This window comes from Lotus japonicus, chromosome 1 (genome assembly GCF_012489685.1).
Source record: "Lotus japonicus ecotype B-129 chromosome 1, LjGifu_v1.2".
Lineage (NCBI taxonomy): Eukaryota > Viridiplantae > Streptophyta > Magnoliopsida > Fabales > Fabaceae > Lotus > Lotus japonicus.
This window is the reverse complement of record NC_080041.1, coordinates 126,268,566-126,288,539: the sequence shown is the minus strand read 5'-3', so window position 1 is coordinate 126,288,539 and position 19,974 is coordinate 126,268,566. Positions and strand designations below refer to the sequence as shown.

Genomic DNA, 19,974 nt, shown 5'->3' with positions numbered 1-19,974 from the left:
ATTTCAGCTTGTATTCTTAATAAGCCTTGTCTTTTTGTTATTTTCTTTGTGCTCAACAGCTCAAGTATGCCTGCCACCAGGGAGAAATCGCACACTCCACCCTCTTTGGAGTCTTTTTTTTTTGAAATGTCTTTGGAGTCTTTTTAATTTCTTTGTTTATTTTTTCTATTTCGTAACTTTTTGAATTTTTGTTTCTTTTTTTTACTTTATTAATTGATAATAGTAAATAAATGAAAAATAAAATAAAATAAGACTATATATGAAAAAAAAATGAGAGTAAAAAAAAATGAGTCGATTAAACTAGTCGTTGACTGAAACTCCAATACGCTTGATCTTGTGATGAGAAAGGTAAAACATATTCACAAGAAGCCAATTTTGGACACACAACCGAGCAAATAAAGAGTCAATACTCAATAATCTAGAACTTATCAATGGGTAAGCCAAAATCATGAGATAACGGATAAAAGCAACAAATGCTCGACAATCTGGACAACAAATCTAACATTAGATGTTGGACAACTCGAATAAAAAATCGACGTGAGATTCTAACATCTATGCTAAAATGATAGAGACAGACACACAATAACTCTTATGAGGAATTCTAATGTAGGAAAAATTCGATAAAAAACAACAACAGCTCCACAATCTAGACAACTAATCTATAGAGAATTCTAACGCTGAACTAATTTGATATAACACTGGGAATTGTTATTCAGACCTCCTTTCCCACATCTATTTGTACCCAAAACAATTCTAAAAATCAAAAAATACCCCTGTCGAACGCGCTTTGAAAGTGTGATAGGTTGTAGAAAAAGAAAAGCTTGTAATAATTAAACGAACTGTAACAGCATAAAATAGGAGAAATAGAGAGAGGGGAGAAGATGAAGGTTGTTGTTGTGGTGGTGATGGTGACGGTGGTGGTGATGGTAGTGGTGGTGGTGGTGGTGATGATGGTGGTGGTGGTGATGACGGTGTTAGTGACAGTGGTGGTGGTAGTGGTGGTGGTGATGGAGGAAAGAGGAAAGAGATGAGAGGAGAGAGAATGTGTGGAGGGGGTGAGGATTTTTTATAATTTTTTTCATTAAGGGTATTTTAATATTTTTACACTTTAAAGAGGTTAGAATAAATGTGAGAGAGGTCTAAATAACAATTCCCTAAAACACATGTGGGGAGCAAATAATTGGATGTTTAAAAAGTGGTGGAAAAAAAATTAAGTTTTCCATTTATGTCGATCAAAAACCACAATAGAAGTGAGGTGTCAAAAATAGTCACTGCTATACTTGATTTTTCAAAAAAAAATAGAGAAAGAATGAGTCTCATCACTCTTCAATTTCATTTCAACCTCATTTAAAAAATCAAAACAATGAAATAAAAATCTCTAATCCCATTCCAGCAGCCATTAGCATGAATCCAAACAAAACTAGATATTAGTTTATGTTTTGTGCGTAAATTTTATGAGAAAAAGTTTGATGCACCTTTACACCGTCAACCAATCAGATTTTAAGGATGTGAGAAAATCTATTTTTTTATTTAATTTCTTTAATAGACATGTCACATCTTTGAAATCTGATTGGTTGACGGTCGGTGCATCAAAATTAAACTCAAATTTTATTTTGTTTGTTCAATGCCCCCGGCTAAAAGTAGATAAAGCATTCGTCACTGCTGGCGACTTCTTCACATTAATGGGGTCCCTTCCTTCCTATAAAAGGTGAACCCGCTTTCATTTCATTTCATTGCATGCATCTAGACGCTAATCTGCAAAAGGATTCTGATTCTCTCTCACTGAAAGAAAGACAACAATGTCAACAGCGTAAGACTGACACATAACTCACTGTGTTGTTTGTTACTTTATATCTATTAGAATCAGTTCTTCTTCTTCTTCTTGATCTAGCTAACCCCTTTCATTTGCAGTGTGCAACAAGTTCTTCCTGCACCATTAACTTCCACCTCTGATCTACTTCCACTTTTTGACGGAACCACCAGGTTCTTCTTCTTCTTCTCCTTCTTCTTTTTGTTTATTTTATCCATTGAACTATATCTTAGATTTGATGATCATATATATAGTTAATAATGATTTTTTTTTAATTATTTGGCATCTTCTTTCAGGTTATACATCAGTTATATTTGTCCCTTCGCACAACGTGCATGGATCACTAGGAACTATAAGGTTCTTTCTTCGCTCTGTTCTGTCATGTCCGAATTCCTCTTTGTTTCATAATTTATAGTGTGCTAGCTACAGTAGGATCCACAAATCAATTTGTCTGGAAAAAAATTCACATTAAATAAACAACTTCAAATGAATTGAGATCAACATCAAATTGAATAAAGGGCTTGTTTACTCAAACAAGTCCTTTTGCCAGCAAGTGATAAGCGCTTATTCATAAGCGAATTTGAAAAACTTATTGAAATTAGCTGAAAATAAGTTAAATTCATTGATTTGGTATATGTCCCCATTTGGAAGAACTTATTTGAGCTTATCTTATAGCATAAGCGCTTATGCAAGTGTTTGAGAAAGCTTATGTAAATAGTTTATGGTTTTATGTTTACCCGTAACCTATTTTCAGTTTATTTCAATAAGCTTTCCAAATTAGCTTATGAATGAGTGCTTATGCCATAAGCACTACGTTAAGTTGTTCACTATAACGCACCTCAATACCTTATATCTGTTTATAAAAACCAGCTGGAATCAGCTTCAGATTCAGTTCTTAACTTCATTGATTCAGCTCAGTATTCACCTAAACTTCTATAGACCCACCATTTTATTTGTTTATTATCTGAGTCATAAGTCATTATTTTTCTTGATTTGTTCATTATCTGCAGGGATTACAAGATGAGGTCAAACTGGTTCCTTTGGACCTTTCAAACAGGCCTGCTTGGTATAAGGAGAAAGTTTACCCCGAAAACAAGGTGCTTATTTAGCTTGTTGAAAGAGGGAAATAAACTAGTTATTGCTCAGTTAATTGATCATGACTTTCTCATGTTACAGGTGCCATCATTGGAGCACAATGGGAAGGTCTTGGGAGAAAGTCTTGATTTGATCAAGTATATAGATGCCAACTTCGAAGGGCCATCTCTGGTTCCAACTGTAAGAACTGTGCCTTCTCTTCCTCTGCTCATCTCATAATCTCTAATATATATCATTTGGTGGAATATTTTTGAGATTTTGTTTTTTTTAGGATCCTGCAAAGGAAGAGTTTGGTGAACAGTTAATTTCCGATGTTGATACATTCACCAAAGACGTGTACTCTGCATTCAAAGGAGATCCTATCCCACAAGCTAGTAAGTAGTGAGGTTTCAAGTTTTGCAAATAATGGAGAGTGTTATTCAAGTACCAACATAATGAAATTCAGAACTGGTGATTTGAATCAGGTCCTGCCTTTGATTACTTGGAGAAGGCTCTTGGTAAATTTGATGATGGCCCATTCTTTCTTGGTCAATTTAGTTGGGTAAGTTGAAATCAAGAACACTAAGATTTCCTTTCTAAATTTCTGCTTTATTTACTTAGTATTAAAGTAGCCATACTCATGACTTAAGTACAAATACTTTATCAGATAAATGATGACATTGTTAATATCAATGACTAAAGTCTCTCATATAAGTTGTAAATACTTGTGATGATCAGGTGGATGTTGCCTATATACCATTTGTTGAAAGATTCCAGATCGTCTTTTCTGAGGTGTTCAAACATGATATAGGGGAAGGAAGGCCTAGACTTGCAGCGTGGATTGAGGTACACATGAATCAACTCTGTAAATTTAATTCAAATTTCAAATCATAGCTTCTTTGCTTTCCTTTATATGATAAACTGTATCATAAATCATGATCATTGATTTGAACTTAGAAAACTTTCCCATCTACGAAGTGGAAACAGACAAGTTCATTTAACGCGGTTCTAGTGCCTTTGACAATGGGCCTTACTATTAACTTTTGCAGGAGGTGAACAAGATTGACGCTTATACACAGACTAGAGCTGACCCTGCGGAACTCCTTGACCTTTACAAGAAACGGTTTTTGGTACTACTAACAATATCTACCTTTATTTCCATATTGTGTTTGAATAATTGTGATGGTTTCTGCGCATTGTCTTTGCCACTTCTTAAACTTGTACACATCACCCTGCAGGCTCAACAGTGAAAACTGGGTTACAGTGAGCTCTCTCAAAGGTGTAGATTGTGGGAAATAAAGCATCATGTGTGTTTCTGGGATGCTTCATTAGTCAAAAGTTGGTGTGTTTGTCCGCTAGAGTTGCATAGCTTGAATGTGATATTTATTTGATGTGAGACTTGTGATGATGTTTATCAGTTTATGTACCAGCTTGTGATGCTGATTACCATTGTGATGATGTATAAATAATCTTGAATCATCGTTGCTAGTGACTGAATTATCTTCTTTCTATTCCTGTTAACCATGATGATGAGTGATGAAATCTGTCATTTTGTAATTTTATTTACTTCTAAAGTAGGACATTACATTTCCATCTATACTTAATAAGACCTAGAATGATGAGGAAGTTGACAAATATCCTCTTAATCGGTACATTAAATCCTTTTAAATAAGGGATATGTTTCAAGTGAGGATCCTCATTTTACGTATAACGCTCCTCCTGCACCTTTTGATAGTTGACAGTGGATTTGTAATTTGATAAAACACCGGTGGGAGAGCAAATAATTGGATGTGTCAAAAGTGGTGGAAAAAAAACTTAACTTATCAAAAACCACTATAAAAGTGAGGTGTCAAAAGTAGTCACTACTATAACTTGATTTGTCAATTTTATAGAAAGACTGAGTTTCATGTGTCTTCAATTTGATTTCATCCTCATTCAACAAAATCAAATGAAAAAGAAATAAAAGTCTCTATCTAATCCCATTCCAGCGGCCATTAGTACGAATCCAAACAAAACTAAATATTTTAGTTTATGTTTTGTGCTGTTCTCTGTAATTATTTTTTGGTTTGTTCAACGCCCGTCGCTAAAATTAGATAAAACGTTCGTCACTGCTGGCGACTTCTTCACACTGAAGGGTCCCTCCTCACTTCTATAAAAGGAAACTCACTTTCATTGCATTGCATGCATCTAGACGCTAATCTACAAAACGACACTGATTCTCTCTCACTGAACTGAAGAAGAAAGAAAGACAACAATGTCAACAGCGTAAGATTGACACATAACTCACTATGTTGTATGTTACTTTCTATTAGAATAAGTTCTTCTTCTTCTTCTTCTTGATCTAGCTAACCCCTTTCATTAGCAGCGTGCAACAAGTTCGTCCAGCTCCATTAACTTCCACCTCTGATCTGCTTCCACTTTTTGACGGAACCACCAGGTTCTTCTTCTCTTCTTCTTCTTCTTCTTCTTTCATCCATTGAACTATACTTTTTGATTAATTGATTTGATGATCATGTATATAATTAATATATATTTTTTAAATTATGTGGCATCTTCTTTCAGGTTGTACATCAGTTATATTTGTCCCTTCGCACAACGTGCATGGATCACTAGGAACTATAAGGTTCTTCCATTGCTCTGTTCTGTTCTGTCCTGTCCAAATTTCTCTGTTTTATAGTGTGCTACAGTAGAATCCACAACTCAATTTGTCTAGGAAAAAATTCACATTAAAAATCGAACCTCAAATGAACTGAGATCAACATCAAATTGAATCAAGGATAGGGTGCTTTTGAGTAAACAAGCCCTTTTGCAAATAAGTGACAATCCCTTATTCATATTGAAATAAGCTAAAAATAAGTTAACTTCATCGCTTTGGTTTATGGCCCCATTTGAAAGAACTTATTTAAGCTTATCTTATAGCTGATAGCACAAATGATTATGCAAGTGTTTGGGCGAACTTATGTAAATAGCCTATGGTCTTATGCTTCTCCCCTAACCTATTTTCACTTTATTTCAATAATTTTCCAAATTAGTTTATGAATGAGTGCTTATGCATAAGTGCTAAATTAAGTTGTTAACCCAAAATACGCCTTATATTTGTTAATAGAAACCAGAAGGAATCAGATTTAGTTCAGTATTCACCTGAGCTTCTATTAACCCGTTACATAATTTGTGCAATTTATTATCTGAGTTAAGGTCATCTTTTTCTTGATTGGTGATCATTCGGTTAAACTGTAGGGATTACAAGATGAGATCAAATTGGTTCCTTTGGACCTTTCAAACAGGCCTGCTTGGTATAAGGAGAAAGTTTACCCTGAAAATAAGGTGCTTATTTAGCTTGTTGAAAGAGGGGGTAAAAAACTAGTTAATTGCTCAGCTAATTGATCATGACTTTCCCATGTTACAGGTGCCATCATTGGAGCACAATGGGAAGGTCTTGGGGGAAAGCCTTGATTTGATCAAGTATTTAGATGCCAATTTTGAAGGGCCATCTCTAGTTCCCAGTGTAAGAACTGAGCTTTCACTTGCTTCGCTCGCCTCATAATCTGTAATATATCGTTTAGTGGAGTAGTTTTGAGATTTCTTAATCTTTCAGGACCCTGAAAAGAAAGAGTTTGGTGAGCAGTTGATTTCCCATCTTGATACATTCACCAAAGACGTGTACTCTGCATTCAAAGGAGATCCTATCCCGCAAGCTAGTAAGTAGTAAGGTTTCAAGTTTTGCAATTAGAGGAAAGTGTTATTCAAGTATCAACATGATGAAATTCAGAACTGGTAATTTAAATCAGGTCCTGCCTTTGATTACTTGGAGAAGGCTCTTGGTAAATTTGATGATGGCCCATTCTTTCTTGGTCAATTTAGTTGGGTAAGTTGAAATCAATAACATTAAGATTCTTCCTTTCTAAATTTCTACTTAATTACCTATCCAACCACAAGAAATTCTGGTGATCTGATAGATCATGGAACTTAGTATTAAAATAGTCATACTCATGACTTAAGTACTAACACTATATCAGATAAATGATGACATTATTACTATCCATGTCTAAATTTCACTCATATAAGTTATAAAATATACTTGTGATGATCAGGTGGATGTTGCCTATATTCCATTTGTTGAAAGATTCCAGCTCGTATTTTCTGAGGTGTTCAAACATGATATAGTGGTAGGAAGGCCTAAATTTGCAGCATGGATTGAGGTAAACTTGTAGCAACTCTGTAAATTTATTTTAAATTGCTTTGCTTTGCATTCCTTTATATGATATATTGATCAGAAATCAAGTTTATTTAATGCGGTCCTCGTGCCTTTGACAAGGGACCTAACCATTAACTTTTGCAGGAGGTGAACAAGATTGATGCTTATACACAGACTAGAGCTGACCCTGCAGAAAACCTTGATCTTTACAAGAAACGTTTTTTGGTACAATTAACAACACGTACATGTATCTCTAGATTGTGTTTGAATAATTGTGATTACTGATTGGTTTCTGTGCATTAATCTTTGCCACTTATTAAACTTCTACACATCTACCCTGCAGGCTCAACAGTGAAATTTCGGTTACAGTGGGCTCTCTCTCTCTCTCTAAGGTGTAGATTGTGGGAAATAAAGCATCATGTGTGTTTCTTGGGATGCTTCATTAGTCAAATGTTTGAGTGTTTGTCTGTTAGAGTTGCATAGTTTGAATGTGACGTTAGTGATGTTTATTTGATGTGAGACTCATGATGATGTTTATCAGTTTATGTACCAGCTTGTGATACTGAATTGTAGTGATTTATAAATAATCTTGAATCCTTGTTGCCAGTGACTGAATTATGTTTCTATTTCTGTTACCATGACGATGAATGAATAATTCTGTCATACTGAATTGCTAGTCTTAATGTGATCCCTTCTAGTGCTTGCATGATTTGTGGTGCTCAGGTAGAATCAGTACTTCACTGTTTAAGAGATTGTATTGTTACTCGTAGAGTTTGGCTCGTTGCTGGTTTTGATAGCCAGAGCGAGTGGTTTGTTTGCAGTTTCTTCTTTTAATGACTGAATCAGTCCTTGCAAAGGCTCTATGTTAATTAGTATCGTATTATTTTTTGAATCCTTCGGAAATTTAGATGCCAAATACTATTTACAAGGGCGTAGTATAATCATGTGGCAGTGTTGCGTGAAGTTCAAAAGCTTTTCGACACCATTTTCCGGGCTTACCTGGATGCGGGTAGTAGCTCTCTGGGGGATGGTTGTGTTGCGTTGTATGTTGATGGGAGCCTGCTTGGTGAGCTCGGCCATGCCAAGTTTGGTGGTTTGATCCGGAACACTGGGAGGATGATTATTGGGTTTTGCTGGCCATTTGGGACTTAAATATCTTGAAGGCATATCTTGAATGCAAAGTTGTTTGCTATTGAGGTTGGCCGGCATTTGTGTTGGGATGCAGGCTATTAACATGTAGCATTTTCTTTGATTCATTGAATCCCATTAAGCTTATTCATCAAGGAGCTTCATCAGTGTTCCATCTTCATGTGTCTCTTATTAGCAGTATTCACAATTTATTGGGGAATCATTAGACTGTTTCTCTTTCCTTTATTTTGACTTTTGAGAGAAGGGAATGTTTCTGCTGATTTTCATGCCAAGCTTGGTGTCAGGTCGGATCAAAGACTTCTGTGTATTCCAGAGTCTGTCTGAGGGCATTCTTCCTTTTTTTGAGGTGGGACTGCATGGGCACATCTTTCTGTAGGGTTAGTTTGGCGCAAGCTGTTTCCTGCTTTTTCTTTGCTTTTGTTGTTGTTTCTATTTGCCAAAAAATTATTGAGTATATATATATATGAATTTGTATGGCTAACATTTGCTCTTATGAGATGTTCCTCATAATGGGAAACAGAACCCAAAATGAGCCTGTGGTTGTATATTTTTACACAGTATAAAAAATTGAGTATATATTTGGTCAATATTAAGATTACAATATAAAAAATATAAGGTAAAAATGATATAATTTGATATTGATAAATAAAGGAGAAATAAAAAAAGAATAAAACCAAACATTCTCTTTTTTGTTCTTTCAGATGTTAAATGTTATTCTAATTTCCAAGACTTATAGTTATTTATTGTTATTTACTATTTAATAATCAGAAGGGTGCATATGCAATTACTTTCATGTTCAAATTGGGTTATGGAAAAAATTTGGGTTATGAAAGAGGTGCTAGCTTCTCTAAATTAAATCATCTAAGGATTTAACCTTAATCTTACTTGTTTGAGAGACAATCTCACTTTCTATAAGTTTTAGACTCAGCTTAATATCAGAACTAGGACCAAGTATATAACCAGTGCCAAGACCTGCACATGAATTATGAATCAAGCAATTTGCTCTTAAATATAAATTTAGAGAAAAAGAAGTGGAAATACTAACTTAGCTCCAAATAAATATAAATAGGAGCAGTTCTGTGCACCAGAAGTAGAACAAAATTCCACATGTTTTTTTTTTCGCAACTATCCTCTGAACTGAGAGAACACCATGAAAAACAACTGATATTAACATCTATAACCCTATACCTTGAAGCATGTTGTGAAGCCAGTAAACAACACATTTGGCATTTTTTTTCCAGACTCTTACACCCACCAAACATTGAGCTTCATATATCATTGCCCTCTCCTGGTTCTAGGAGGAGTACCAGGAGCAAGGCGGGAGCTTTGGACTGTCTGCGTATTGGGATCATATCTTTGTGTAGCAAGGTAAGACAAAGCTGTGACAACATCGGCTATAACTGGACGCATATTTGCCTGCTCCTGAACACACATTGCTGCAACAGCAAGTGCCTGGTAGAGCCCTCTTGAAGGATATTGACCTTGGAGCATTGGATCGGCCATCTGTGAAAATTTCCTTCTATCTTTAAACAAGGGTCTTGCCTGCAGTTAAATTAGAATAGTCCATTCCAAAATTAATACTCAAATAAAGAACAAGACAAAGACTGTGTTTGGAAGAACTTATTGAGCTTATCTTATCAATAACACTAATGCAAATGTTATAAGCTTATGAAAATAGCTTATGACCTACCTATAAGTTGTTTTGAGCCAATTTTCATAAGTTGCTCCTATAAGCTATTTTGAGCTTATTTCAATTAGTTTCTAAAAAAGGCTTATGAATAGGATAAGCGCTCATTGTCATATAGCATACTTAATTAAGTTGTTTACCCAAATGTACCCTAGGCCATATAGCATATTTCATTCTATAATAATTCAACTTCTACCCACAGAGATATTCAAAGGGCAGTTAAAGAGTATGAAGAAGATAGGCACCTTAAAATGTTCACCTAACTTTGACTGCTACCTTTGATCATCACAACAATAGGAGTTTCCTTTTGAAAAAAAGAATTTGTTGAGAAATGAAGAAAATATAGAAAAGGAGGATAAGCAATCCTAATCACAGAAAGGAAAACCATAAAAAGAACTAAAACAAAGAAGAAAATATCATCTTGAAGGGGCTCTCCAAGACTCCAATCACTACGAATTTTTTTCTCTCGATTCCATCTATAATTGTATAAGTTTTGCTACTTTTAATTAAGATTGGTTGAGAACTATTGGAGTGCAACGGAACTTCCACTCAGATCAGTTTGTGTATAAGGATTGGTGTGAGTAGTTGACAATTCATTTTTTGTTTTGCAGCTTTTAAATCATCAGCCAACTCTAGGAGATAAGAGTTTCTTACCCATGCAACAAGATTCTGCTCTCCTGCAGATCTCGAATTGTCAATCGCTTTCCTTCCAGTAATTATTTCCAGAAGAACTACACCAAAGCTATAAACATCTGATTTTAGAGTCAGTTGACCAGTCATCGCGTACTCTGGAGCACAATATCCATAGGTTCCCATAACCCTTGTTGATACATGGGTATTTTCTCCAACTGGGCCAAGTTTAGCCAAACCAAAATCCGATAGCTTCGGGTGATACCCTTCACCAAGCAAAATGTTGGAGCACTTTAAATCTCGGTATATGACCGGAGGATTAGCTTTGTCGTGTAGATACTCCAGTCCCTTCGCTGCCCCGGCAGCTATTTTCATTCGTGTGTTCCAATCAAGTCGTTTCTTGCCAGGAGGAATATCTACAAATCAAACATATATAACCAATATTAACATGAAGACGATACTGAATTCAATCCAGGGGAAATAGACAATTGCATAGTTGAAATACAAATACCGTGCAAGTGATCTTCCAAGCATCCTAGCGGCATATATTCATAAACTAGAAGCCTTTGATCACCATCAGCACAATAACCAATAAGGTTGACAAGGTTAGGGTGATGGAGCAGACTTAACATCAACACTTCAACAAGGAACTCCCTATTCCCTTGCAGTCCATTTCGGTCAAGTTGCTTTATTGCAACAACCTATATTCAAAATCAGAAAGAGATCAATGTGGGAAAGGGAGAAAAAATGTGATCGAAATATATTGTCCCTGTTTGGCGTCCCCTTCCTCATCCCACTAACAGAATTATATCATGTCAGTTAAAAAACGGCATGAATATGACAGTTATAACCTAACATGTATGATTTTTAAATGACATGACACAATTGTATTGCTGTGACAGTGAAGGGGACACCAAAGGGAGACAAAATTTCGATCCGAAAATATGAATAGCATAGAAAAAGCAAGAATAACTTCATTACCCTGAGATGCAACTCCCCCCTATTTTTCGTCAACAGACAAATAAAACATGAGAAAATACACTCACCTGATTTATACTTTCGAGACGCCCTTTGTACACTCTACCAAAGCCACCCTCTCCCAAGAGACATTCTGCTCTAAAATTTCTAGTTGCAGTTGCCAAGTCACGGAATGAAAATGTCTGTGCTGCAATGTGATCAGTGCTCCCACTTTTAGATGCATCCTTGGAATTTGTGGATGAATTCCTCTTCAACTTCCCTGTACTCAAGTGGCAAGTTAGACTTAAGGGGGAAGAAACATGAGCTACATCTGGGATAAATTTGACTTCTAAGACCAGAACTTGTTCATGCAATATTTTGCAATCATGAAAAAACACATTTCTACATTGAAACTTAGCGCATCGCCTAAATTATTAATACACCGATCCAAGATAGGGATAAAAGAAGACAGTTTAACAAACGATCAAAATGCAAACAATCAAGTTGTTTAAAACCAACACCATATCATACTAGCTTAAAAGTTTTTTCTCAGGATATATAACTAAATATAGTAGATTATACTAGATTATCATATGCAGATTCCAATCCCCCCCAAAAAATCACTTTTTAGTAGCAGTCATTAACCACATCAAATCCCAACTATCTTTGCCTAAAAAATTCACCATCAAATCCCAACTATTTTTGCCTAAAAAATTCACAAATCCAGGACATCAATCTGGTATACCAACTACTCAAAACTCACTTGAATTTTCAATGTTAGCAACAAACCCCCAAATAAAAGCAAGAGATAAATTTGCAAAAGACATATCATACAAACCCCAAAATAGCTCCATTAACTCAAAGCTTAAATTTTCCCCAACAAGTTCTTCTCACTACAAAAGAACCAAAGTTGACCTTTTTATTGTTCCTTAAACTGAAGACAACAAAAATCAGTACCTGGGGTTCCTTTGATCTGACCAACAACGCTGTCCTGCACTTCCATCTTCACCATCTTCTTCTTAGTGCCTGAGTTTCCAGAACAGGGAATCCAACCCATCTTCTTTTTCTTCTTCTTGTTCTTCTCTGCAGATGGAAGCAGCACAGTGATCAGCTAAGAACAACCTCTCAATCACCACACGATGCTCGGGGCAGGTTGCTCCAACAATTTGCAAAAGACTCTCCTTTCTTCTCTCTCTCTCTCTCTCTCTCTTCTGTCTGTCTATGTTACTTTATCATGTGTCTGTGTTTCCTTTTTTTGTTTCGTATTTTAGTTTGAGACCATTAATTTAGTCATTGGTTTCTTTTTTGGTCGGAAAAACCCCATGATTGGTTCAAATGTGCCTCACTGGATCACCTCCAAAACCAACTTCAAACTAATCCCATATTAAAAAAATTGACTTTTTTTCTTTTTCTTTTTCTTTTGGGTAAAGCATAAAAATAATTGATTTTGAATTAAGTTAATTTATTTCTGTCTGTCAAAGATAGCATGTCATGCTAGCCACTCCTATATGTACCCTGCTATCTACTACTACTGCTGTGGGAATCTATTAAAGAAGATGCTTTGTACATTTATTAGAACAAGTCACATATACTATATATGCTACTAGTAGTATTTTATTTTCATTCAAGTCAAAAAATTGTGGTGTTCATTTAATTTTTATATTGGCTGATGTGTGTAATTTGAATGATGAATAGTTGTTTTGGCCGCCCTCATAGTTCAAGTTTTGGCAAACAAGTACTAACAGCTGTTGATCTTAAAGACATTCCTATAATTATGACAAGATGGGGGGGCTCATCATACCATCTAAAATTAGTTCACTTTCTTTTCGTTGATTTTCTCCCCTTCTGGTTAGTGAAAGCTCTTTGGAGGGAAAACACTAAAATCATTTACCAACTGGCTTTTTAATTTTTTTTGAAGTAGACTCTTTCAATTGAAAACATGACCAATTAAAACTATAATTATTTTTTGTCGCTTTGCTACAAGCAAAATTTTGGTCATTCGTGTTTAATTGATAGTGTTGCACAGATCACATCACCAAAGACTAGAAGTTATTTAGAGAGTTTAACAACACCATTGTTACCTAAGTAAAAATTGAAATGGTGAGTCAAGAAAAAAATATTAATAAGCCTTTTCATTGAATACAAATGTACTTTTGATAAAACATACACCACTCTATAAAAATTTAACATTTTTCCTCATTCTTAAATTTTCAGCGGAAAAAATAAAAAAGATTAATTTATATGTGCTAAAAGTACACAATCATTCAATCACATTCCTCAATTTTAGTAATTCATAATTAATTAATTTTAAATTTAATAATATTTAAAATAGGAAATGAAAGTTTATGATTGAATGACGGTGTAAAATTTTTTACACTATCAATATTTTTATAATTATTAAGTATTTATATAAAACCAAATATTTTTCAAATAAAATAGGTTATGTCTTCAAATGATAGCTCAAGTGGTAAGAGCGACGGGACATATGAGTTGGGTGAGAGAGGTTCAATGATCAATTTATGGAGGGTGCAATTTATCTTTCCGATGTAAAAAATATAAAAATATAAAAAAGTTATGAAAAATGGGCTTGGACAAACATGTTAGGCCCATTTCCCATCTTCTTCTCCGGTGGTTCATTCCCCACTGACACTGTAGCTCCTCCTCCTTCCGCTTTTACTTCCACCACCACTGTGTCAACTTTGAACCGCCCCACCAATCATTTGCTGCGCAAGTTTCCTAATTGAACTCAAAAGACTAAAGCTTTCTCAAATTCAACCACAGCCATTGAGGTCTTTGTTCACTTAAAAAATCTCCATTTTTTTTTTGTCTTTTTATGTTTTTTTTGTCACCAATTTAATTTCATTGTTGCTGAGCTGAATCAATTTTATGATTAATTTTATTTTTATTTTAATCAGTTGATTGATTTCAGGATGTAAATTTTTTATGAGTTTTGCATAGTTGAACTGTTTTAAGCATATTAAGAGAGAGGGAGAGTGAGGAGTTTCAGAATCCTTGGAACACCAGGGAGACTCAGTGAGAAGATGAGAGAGGATTCATGTGAATGCAAAGATTCAGTCTTTGTGTCTGCTATTAAGATATATGCAAAAGCAGGGCTGGTAGATGAAGCAATCTCTCTCTTTAAGAACATTCCTCAGTTTAACTGTGTGAGCTGTTGGACTGAATCCTTCAATACCTTGTTGCAAATAATGGTGTGTGAGATTCTTTGTGTTTTGGCACATGTCCAGTCATTGGTTATATTAATAATATCATCATGGAGCCTTATTAGGTGGCATTTTTATTTAACTTTCAAATGGTTATACTTATAGATGGACTGCAAGTTGATGCCATGTAGCAAGAGGGTGACAATGGATAGAGTAGTAGACCAGGCCTCGCAATACAGGTTGTCCTTTTTGTTTTTCCATAATCACCTAGTTACTTTTATCTTTGAAATTTAATTAACATTAAGAAGCCAGAAGTTTTACTCTTCTTTTTCTGGCAAAATTTCTACTTTTGACTGACTTGTTGTTATTCTATGGTATTGGGGGCAGAGGGAGAGAGCGGAGAAGATGAGATTGAGTGATCTGAGCAATTATTTTCATCTGCCAATTGAAGATGCAGCAAAAACAAGTGAACTTATGCCCCCACAGTGATGAAGAAAATTTGCTGTAAAGCAGGACTAGCACGATGGCCTCACAGAAAGGTTTGAGTTCTGCAATTTCTCTATTTTATTTATAACATGTTTGGTTTAACGGTGAAATGTTCTAGAATCACTTCTGGTTAGAACCTATAAAAACAGATTTTGAGTAGACACATCATGAAAATAAAATGCCCTTAGCTATATATGAACATGTGTCATTTATATAGAATGTTTGTTTGATGTGAATGACTTGACATGATGCAATATATTGGTTTGGTGAATTGGTAAGGTGAATAGCTAAGATCCTTTGTGAATAATGTCTGTATTACATTTATTTCAAGCAAAACATTGACTTCGTAAAATCACGCAAGGCTAGGAATTGAGGTTATAAATCATGTAAAATCATGCAAGTTTTGAGGGAAGATATATCTTAAAATGGTAAAGTGTAGATATCAGCAATACTGTAAACATCAATTTCTACTTTTCTCTTTGATTTTCTCTCCCTGTTCTTTTGAGCTAACTTAATTTGGTAAGATCCCTATTCTTTGTTTTAATTGAAGTGTTTTTGTTGTTTAAACGCAAAAGATGCGTGCAAGTGATCGTTGAGAAAGATGAAAAAAGTGACATTTCAAACACTAATTGCCTGTTTTGATCTACTTGTCTTTCTTCATAATCAACTCTGACACCCAGAAGCCTCTCCCCATAGTTTATTTTGAATTTAGAATCAAACATGCACTAAGTGTAGCTTTGATGCCCTAATGGTACATAGATCATGTTTGATGTTTCTATTTAGTTTATATCATCTATTACTAACACATTGACTTATGAAACTTAAAGGAATATGGGGAAAAAAGAAAGCCCCAGAATGCTGAAAGGGAATATAACAGTATTGTTTGTTAATTATGCTGAAACTGAACATGTACTAACAGATGTAGATCTTAAATACATTTCTTATAATTATTCTAAGCATGCTTAGTTTTGGATAGCAGGAATAGATCATTTCATATGAGTTGCTTCTAGCCTATCAAAATTTGAAAAAATATATCAGGGAGATTGACACTTTTCAAATGACCTTATGAAAATGTATTATAAACGGATTCTCTCCGACTAAGTCATACTGTTATTCTTAACTAATTGAAGTGTTAATATGGTTTATCTTTATTTAAGCCTGTGAATTTTTTTCAGAGGCCACACTTGCTGTGTTCTTGAGTGGCATCTCATGGTTGTGCTTTCCCTCATAGGTAGTGACAAATGACTTCGGGTCATCTATTGCTCTCTCCACGTGTTTGCGAACGTTACACTTGATATTAGTACATCTATAGTAACTTCTGCAAGACAAATCAATTGATTTTGTCACAAAAATGTTATGCTAGTCACTAGTTATTTCAATTTAATAATTTAAACTTTACAATAGGAAAAGAAATTGTGAAGAAGAAGATGCAGTGAGTAAATATGAACCTGGGATATGGATTTCCCTTCACCACTTTCTGCCCATATTTCCTCCAGCGAAAGCCATCTCCTATTATTTCAGAATCCATTGAACTTTGCATCACAATGCGTGGCTCTGCTAAACCTTCCTCTGATACTGCTGCTTCATTGGATTGATTCTCATTTTTCCTGAACCATGAGAGACATATTTGATCATTACAACAAGGTAGGTAGCTCAAAATTTAGAATTGCTAATTGCTTGTTTGGAAAGCCACAGTGAAGCCAAAATCATGGAGGACAGAAGCAACTTCCTTAGCTTTTACTTCTCTCCACCATGATTTTGGTTTCAACGTAATTTTCAAACGAGTTTCTAAACATACACTAAACCTATTCTAAATGCACAAACTCAGTTTTGGAGAGAAGGTTCAATGAGTAGCTTCTGGGTGCTAAAATTGATTCAGTGGAAAATAAATTGATACAAACATGCTATAATATGTTATAACTTGATTGGCATTTTGTTTTTGGACAGGATGGAGGAAGCAAAAAAACTCAAGGAGCATGTCACTAACCACCTATTCCCAAAACTTGCTATTAGCTTAGGAGACAATGATTTATATTACATCCTTAACACCCCCCACTATACAAGAGTTCATTGGACCAAATATGTGGACAATGCACAAACTTAGCTGACTTTTGTTGAAATGATGATGTACCTAACTAATAACTTATGCACATATAACATGATATTGCCAGAAATATAATGTCAAACTATGTGAGAGTTATCAACCAATCGTTCAAGTTTTTCTGATAGTTAGCTTGTCACATTATTTTATAGTCTTTATGTGGTCTAAAGTTTGATCTTGTTTCCCTTATGCTTATGATTTAAAATTGAAATTCAACCCAACGTGGTTGAGTTTGTGCATTGTCTATACTTCAAGCCCAATAAGCTATTGCGGGAGGGGCTGTGCACTATGTTAAAATTTTGGGATAGTTTGTTGGATGAATTTCATTTCCCTAGTTTGTTTCTCTCTTTGAGGGTGAGCCTCAGCAAAACGGTAAGGTTGCTCTCATGTGACTTTGCGGTCACATATTCGAGTCGTGGAATCAGCCTCTTGCAAAAATGCAAGGTAAGACTGCCTACATTAGATCCAGTAAGTGGGTCTGGCCCTCTTCCTGGACCTCGCGCATAGCAGGAGCTTTATAGCACCGGGTTTGCGCTTTCTTTTAGTGTGTAGAACTCTTCCCTCCCCCTTTTTTATTTTTCTATAGTTTCAGCAAGAGTTCTTACCTTCTTTTACTTCTGGATTCCTCTTCCTCTGCCTCAAATCCCTTACTTGCTCCCTCGCATTCCCCACTCAGACCACAAGAATTTTCTGTGTTTCCTCCACCAGCATTCATCGCACCAATCAGAACAGCAGAATCATTATTAGCCTGTGGAGCTTTGACATGATAAGCTGAATGCACAGACGCTATTCCTGTGTCATTCTGGTTCTCCATTCTACCTTCATTGTCTTCATTCCTCTCACTCTCAGACACTGAACCTTGTGCCCCTCCTGCTGAGTTTCTCTTAGGAAGCTGTGGCTTTGCATGGCTGTGTTCACCTTTATAAACAATTTCTGCAATCTGACCATCAAATGATCTTTCAACCTTCTTCTTCACTGGACAATTAGGATACGTGCACTTATAATAACTTCGCGGGAATTCGCTTCCTTTAACTTGTTTCTGCCCATATTTTCTCCAGTTATAACCATCATAAGAAGGTCGATCACCATTAGCAGTTGATGTTAAAGCTTTTTGGTCTTCCTCCAGGTTCTGTTGTACTATCTTACAAGGCTCAGTGGTTTGACATGTTTCTGCATAAGGAGTAATGCTCTGATGAAGATTTGAGCTCGCTTTGGTTCTGAGTTTTTCATGGTTGGAATGTTGAAGATTGGCCTCCATTGGTTGGAGTGGTTGTTGCTGACTAGTACTGCAGTTTCCCTTCTCCAAAAAAAGAGAAAGAGACGTTCAGGTCCCCATTAATATAACTGCATGTTTGGAAATTCTTTTACAATTGCATGTTTGGAAATTCTTTTACAATTGCATGTTTGGAAATTCTTTTACAATTGCATGTTTGGAAATTCTTTTACAATTGATTCTAGTGCCTGATCAATTATGAGAAGAAGCTTCTTTGAATAACTTTTGAGGAAAAAGAAGTGGACCCAACCATGCCCTAAAATGCTTTTTGGAAGAGTCTTATGACATTTGGATCAGCTACTCTTTTTTTCAGAATCAATTCTGAAACACATAATTTACTTACATAAGCTTCTTCTCAGAATTGATTCTAGCTTCAGAATGTTAAAAAATCCTTCTACATTTGATTCTAAAGTTTGAATCAATTCTGCAGTGAAACTTCCGTGAGTAGTTCCGGATGTCAGAATTGATTATAAGAAAAGACAATCTGGGCCAAACTTGCCATTAGCTGTGGAAGGATTTCCAAGCACCTACTTAAAAAACAAGTGAGAATCATATGCTAGAAAGAAAGAGGTGTGTACTATTCATATATATAACCTGGATAGCAAATACTGACCATGTTTGACAGAAGAGAAGCAGTTGTCTTTGACACAACCTTTGCCATTGGCTTGTATATGAGGGACTGGTTGGTGTCAGGTTTAGGACTCTTGTCAGCGGAATCACCAAATGCAGCTCCATAACTGTCACCCTGAAATTGCAAAAACACAAAAAATGTTGGAAATCAAGAAGCTTCTGCAGAAAAGTTTGTCTTAGTGCACCAAAAGTTCATTCACCTGAGAAGAAATAAACCCAGGAGTGGGGCAATGATTCATTGCTGGCTTGAACCTAACTGTCTTTGGTCTAATGGCAGAAACTGTAGTAGCTTGAGAAGATGCAGTAGGGGGAGAGTCATTGATTGCTCCTGCTAGGAGCTCTGAGAAAGATTTGAAACTAGAACAGGTAGGCCTTGAAGCAACTGGTTTGGCAACCACCACCCTTTCTGATTCTTGAATATCCATCTAGCAATGTAGACTATGTTTCTCAAAGTATATGTATGTATGATTGTGTTTGCAAGAAAAATAACTTGCTTTTTCACCTTCCAAAAGTCAGCAGTGATTTCTATTTTCTACTGATGATGGCTTCAATTGGATCAAGATCACCTGGAAAGTGCAGTTAATTAGCATTCTTATTTCAAACTACAGAAATTTAATCCAAAATGATATTTTACTCAATTTAGCCTCATCCCTACCCAATAAAAATAGCCAAACATTTTAGGGTAATATATGGGGTGTGATCACAACAAAGCCAACCTTTTTTTGTTATTGAGGTAACATTTGGTGATGGATCAAGAGAATATTAAAGACCAATAAGGGAAAGATGCTCTTCTGACAAGACAAAGATTTATGCTCCTAAAA

The 19,974-nt window shown here is 35.5% G+C and overlaps 5 protein-coding genes across 10 annotated transcripts; 3 read left to right on the top strand and 2 right to left on the bottom strand.

The window, feature by feature from the left end:
- Nucleotides 1–1,655: 1,655 nt before the first annotated feature.
- LOC130730401 (glutathione S-transferase L3-like) lies at nucleotides 1,656–4,441 on the top strand. Its single transcript, XM_057582406.1, has 10 exons — nucleotides 1,656–1,810; nucleotides 1,912–1,983; nucleotides 2,107–2,167; nucleotides 2,821–2,907; nucleotides 2,987–3,085; nucleotides 3,177–3,279; nucleotides 3,370–3,446; nucleotides 3,623–3,730; nucleotides 3,934–4,014; nucleotides 4,123–4,441. Exons 1-10 carry the CDS (start codon nucleotides 1,800–1,802, stop codon nucleotides 4,132–4,134), a joined length of 711 nt encoding a protein of 236 aa, XP_057438389.1. The 5' UTR covers nucleotides 1,656–1,799; the 3' UTR covers nucleotides 4,135–4,441.
- Nucleotides 4,442–4,991: 550 nt separating this feature from the next.
- LOC130730400 (glutathione S-transferase L3-like) lies at nucleotides 4,992–7,685 on the top strand. 4 transcript variants are annotated; one of them, XM_057582403.1, is made up of 10 exons: nucleotides 4,992–5,149; nucleotides 5,250–5,321; nucleotides 5,447–5,507; nucleotides 6,122–6,208; nucleotides 6,291–6,389; nucleotides 6,480–6,582; nucleotides 6,673–6,749; nucleotides 6,976–7,083; nucleotides 7,224–7,304; nucleotides 7,423–7,685. In XM_057582403.1, the coding sequence occupies exons 1-10, from the start codon at nucleotides 5,139–5,141 to the stop codon at nucleotides 7,432–7,434; spliced, it is 711 nt and encodes a 236-aa protein (XP_057438386.1). In that variant the 5' UTR covers nucleotides 4,992–5,138; the 3' UTR covers nucleotides 7,435–7,685. The 4 variants fall into 4 exon arrangements, with proteins under 4 accessions (XP_057438386.1, XP_057438384.1, XP_057438388.1 ...); XM_057582401.1 differs by having other exon boundaries at nucleotides 5,010–5,149; nucleotides 5,247–5,321; XM_057582405.1 differs by having other exon boundaries at nucleotides 5,092–5,177.
- A 1,575-nt stretch (nucleotides 7,686–9,260) lies between these two features.
- Nucleotides 9,261–12,845, bottom strand: LOC130730399 (probable serine/threonine-protein kinase PBL7). Of its 2 annotated transcripts, XM_057582400.1 has the most exons (6): nucleotides 12,460–12,845; nucleotides 11,592–11,782; nucleotides 11,057–11,246; nucleotides 10,570–10,961; nucleotides 10,161–10,219; nucleotides 9,633–9,770 (listed from the first exon to the last, which is right to left on the bottom strand). In XM_057582400.1, the coding sequence occupies exons 1-5, from the start codon at nucleotides 12,557–12,559 to the stop codon at nucleotides 10,175–10,177; spliced, it is 918 nt and encodes a 305-aa protein (XP_057438383.1). In that variant the 5' UTR covers nucleotides 12,560–12,845; the 3' UTR covers nucleotides 9,633–9,770; nucleotides 10,161–10,174. The 2 variants fall into 2 exon arrangements, with proteins under 2 accessions (XP_057438382.1, XP_057438383.1); XM_057582399.1 differs by lacking the exon at nucleotides 10,161–10,219 and having other exon boundaries at nucleotides 9,261–9,770; nucleotides 12,460–12,834.
- Nucleotides 12,846–14,102: 1,257 nt separating this feature from the next.
- LOC130730397 (pentatricopeptide repeat-containing protein At1g05600-like) lies at nucleotides 14,103–19,137 on the top strand. 2 transcript variants are annotated; one of them, XR_009016336.1, is made up of 6 exons: nucleotides 14,103–14,291; nucleotides 14,829–14,902; nucleotides 15,051–15,202; nucleotides 16,554–16,793; nucleotides 17,097–18,578; nucleotides 18,954–19,137. XR_009016336.1 is itself a non-coding variant. In XM_057582398.1 (3 exons), the coding sequence occupies exons 1-3, from the start codon at nucleotides 14,544–14,546 to the stop codon at nucleotides 15,070–15,072; spliced, it is 264 nt and encodes an 87-aa protein (XP_057438381.1). In that variant the 5' UTR covers nucleotides 14,103–14,543; the 3' UTR covers nucleotides 15,073–15,203. The 2 variants fall into 2 exon arrangements, 1 of the variants encoding a protein (XP_057438381.1); XM_057582398.1 differs by lacking the exons at nucleotides 16,554–16,793; nucleotides 17,097–18,578; nucleotides 18,954–19,137 and having other exon boundaries at nucleotides 14,103–14,711; nucleotides 15,051–15,203.
- On the bottom strand, nucleotides 16,006–19,578 carry LOC130730396 (WRKY transcription factor 44). The gene is made up of 5 exons (XM_057582397.1): nucleotides 19,354–19,578; nucleotides 19,137–19,268; nucleotides 17,856–18,547; nucleotides 16,598–16,756; nucleotides 16,006–16,467 (listed from the first exon to the last, which is right to left on the bottom strand). Exons 1-5 carry the CDS (start codon nucleotides 19,576–19,578, stop codon nucleotides 16,302–16,304), a joined length of 1,374 nt encoding a protein of 457 aa, XP_057438380.1. The 3' UTR covers nucleotides 16,006–16,301.
- Between the last annotated feature and the right edge of the window lie 396 nt (nucleotides 19,579–19,974).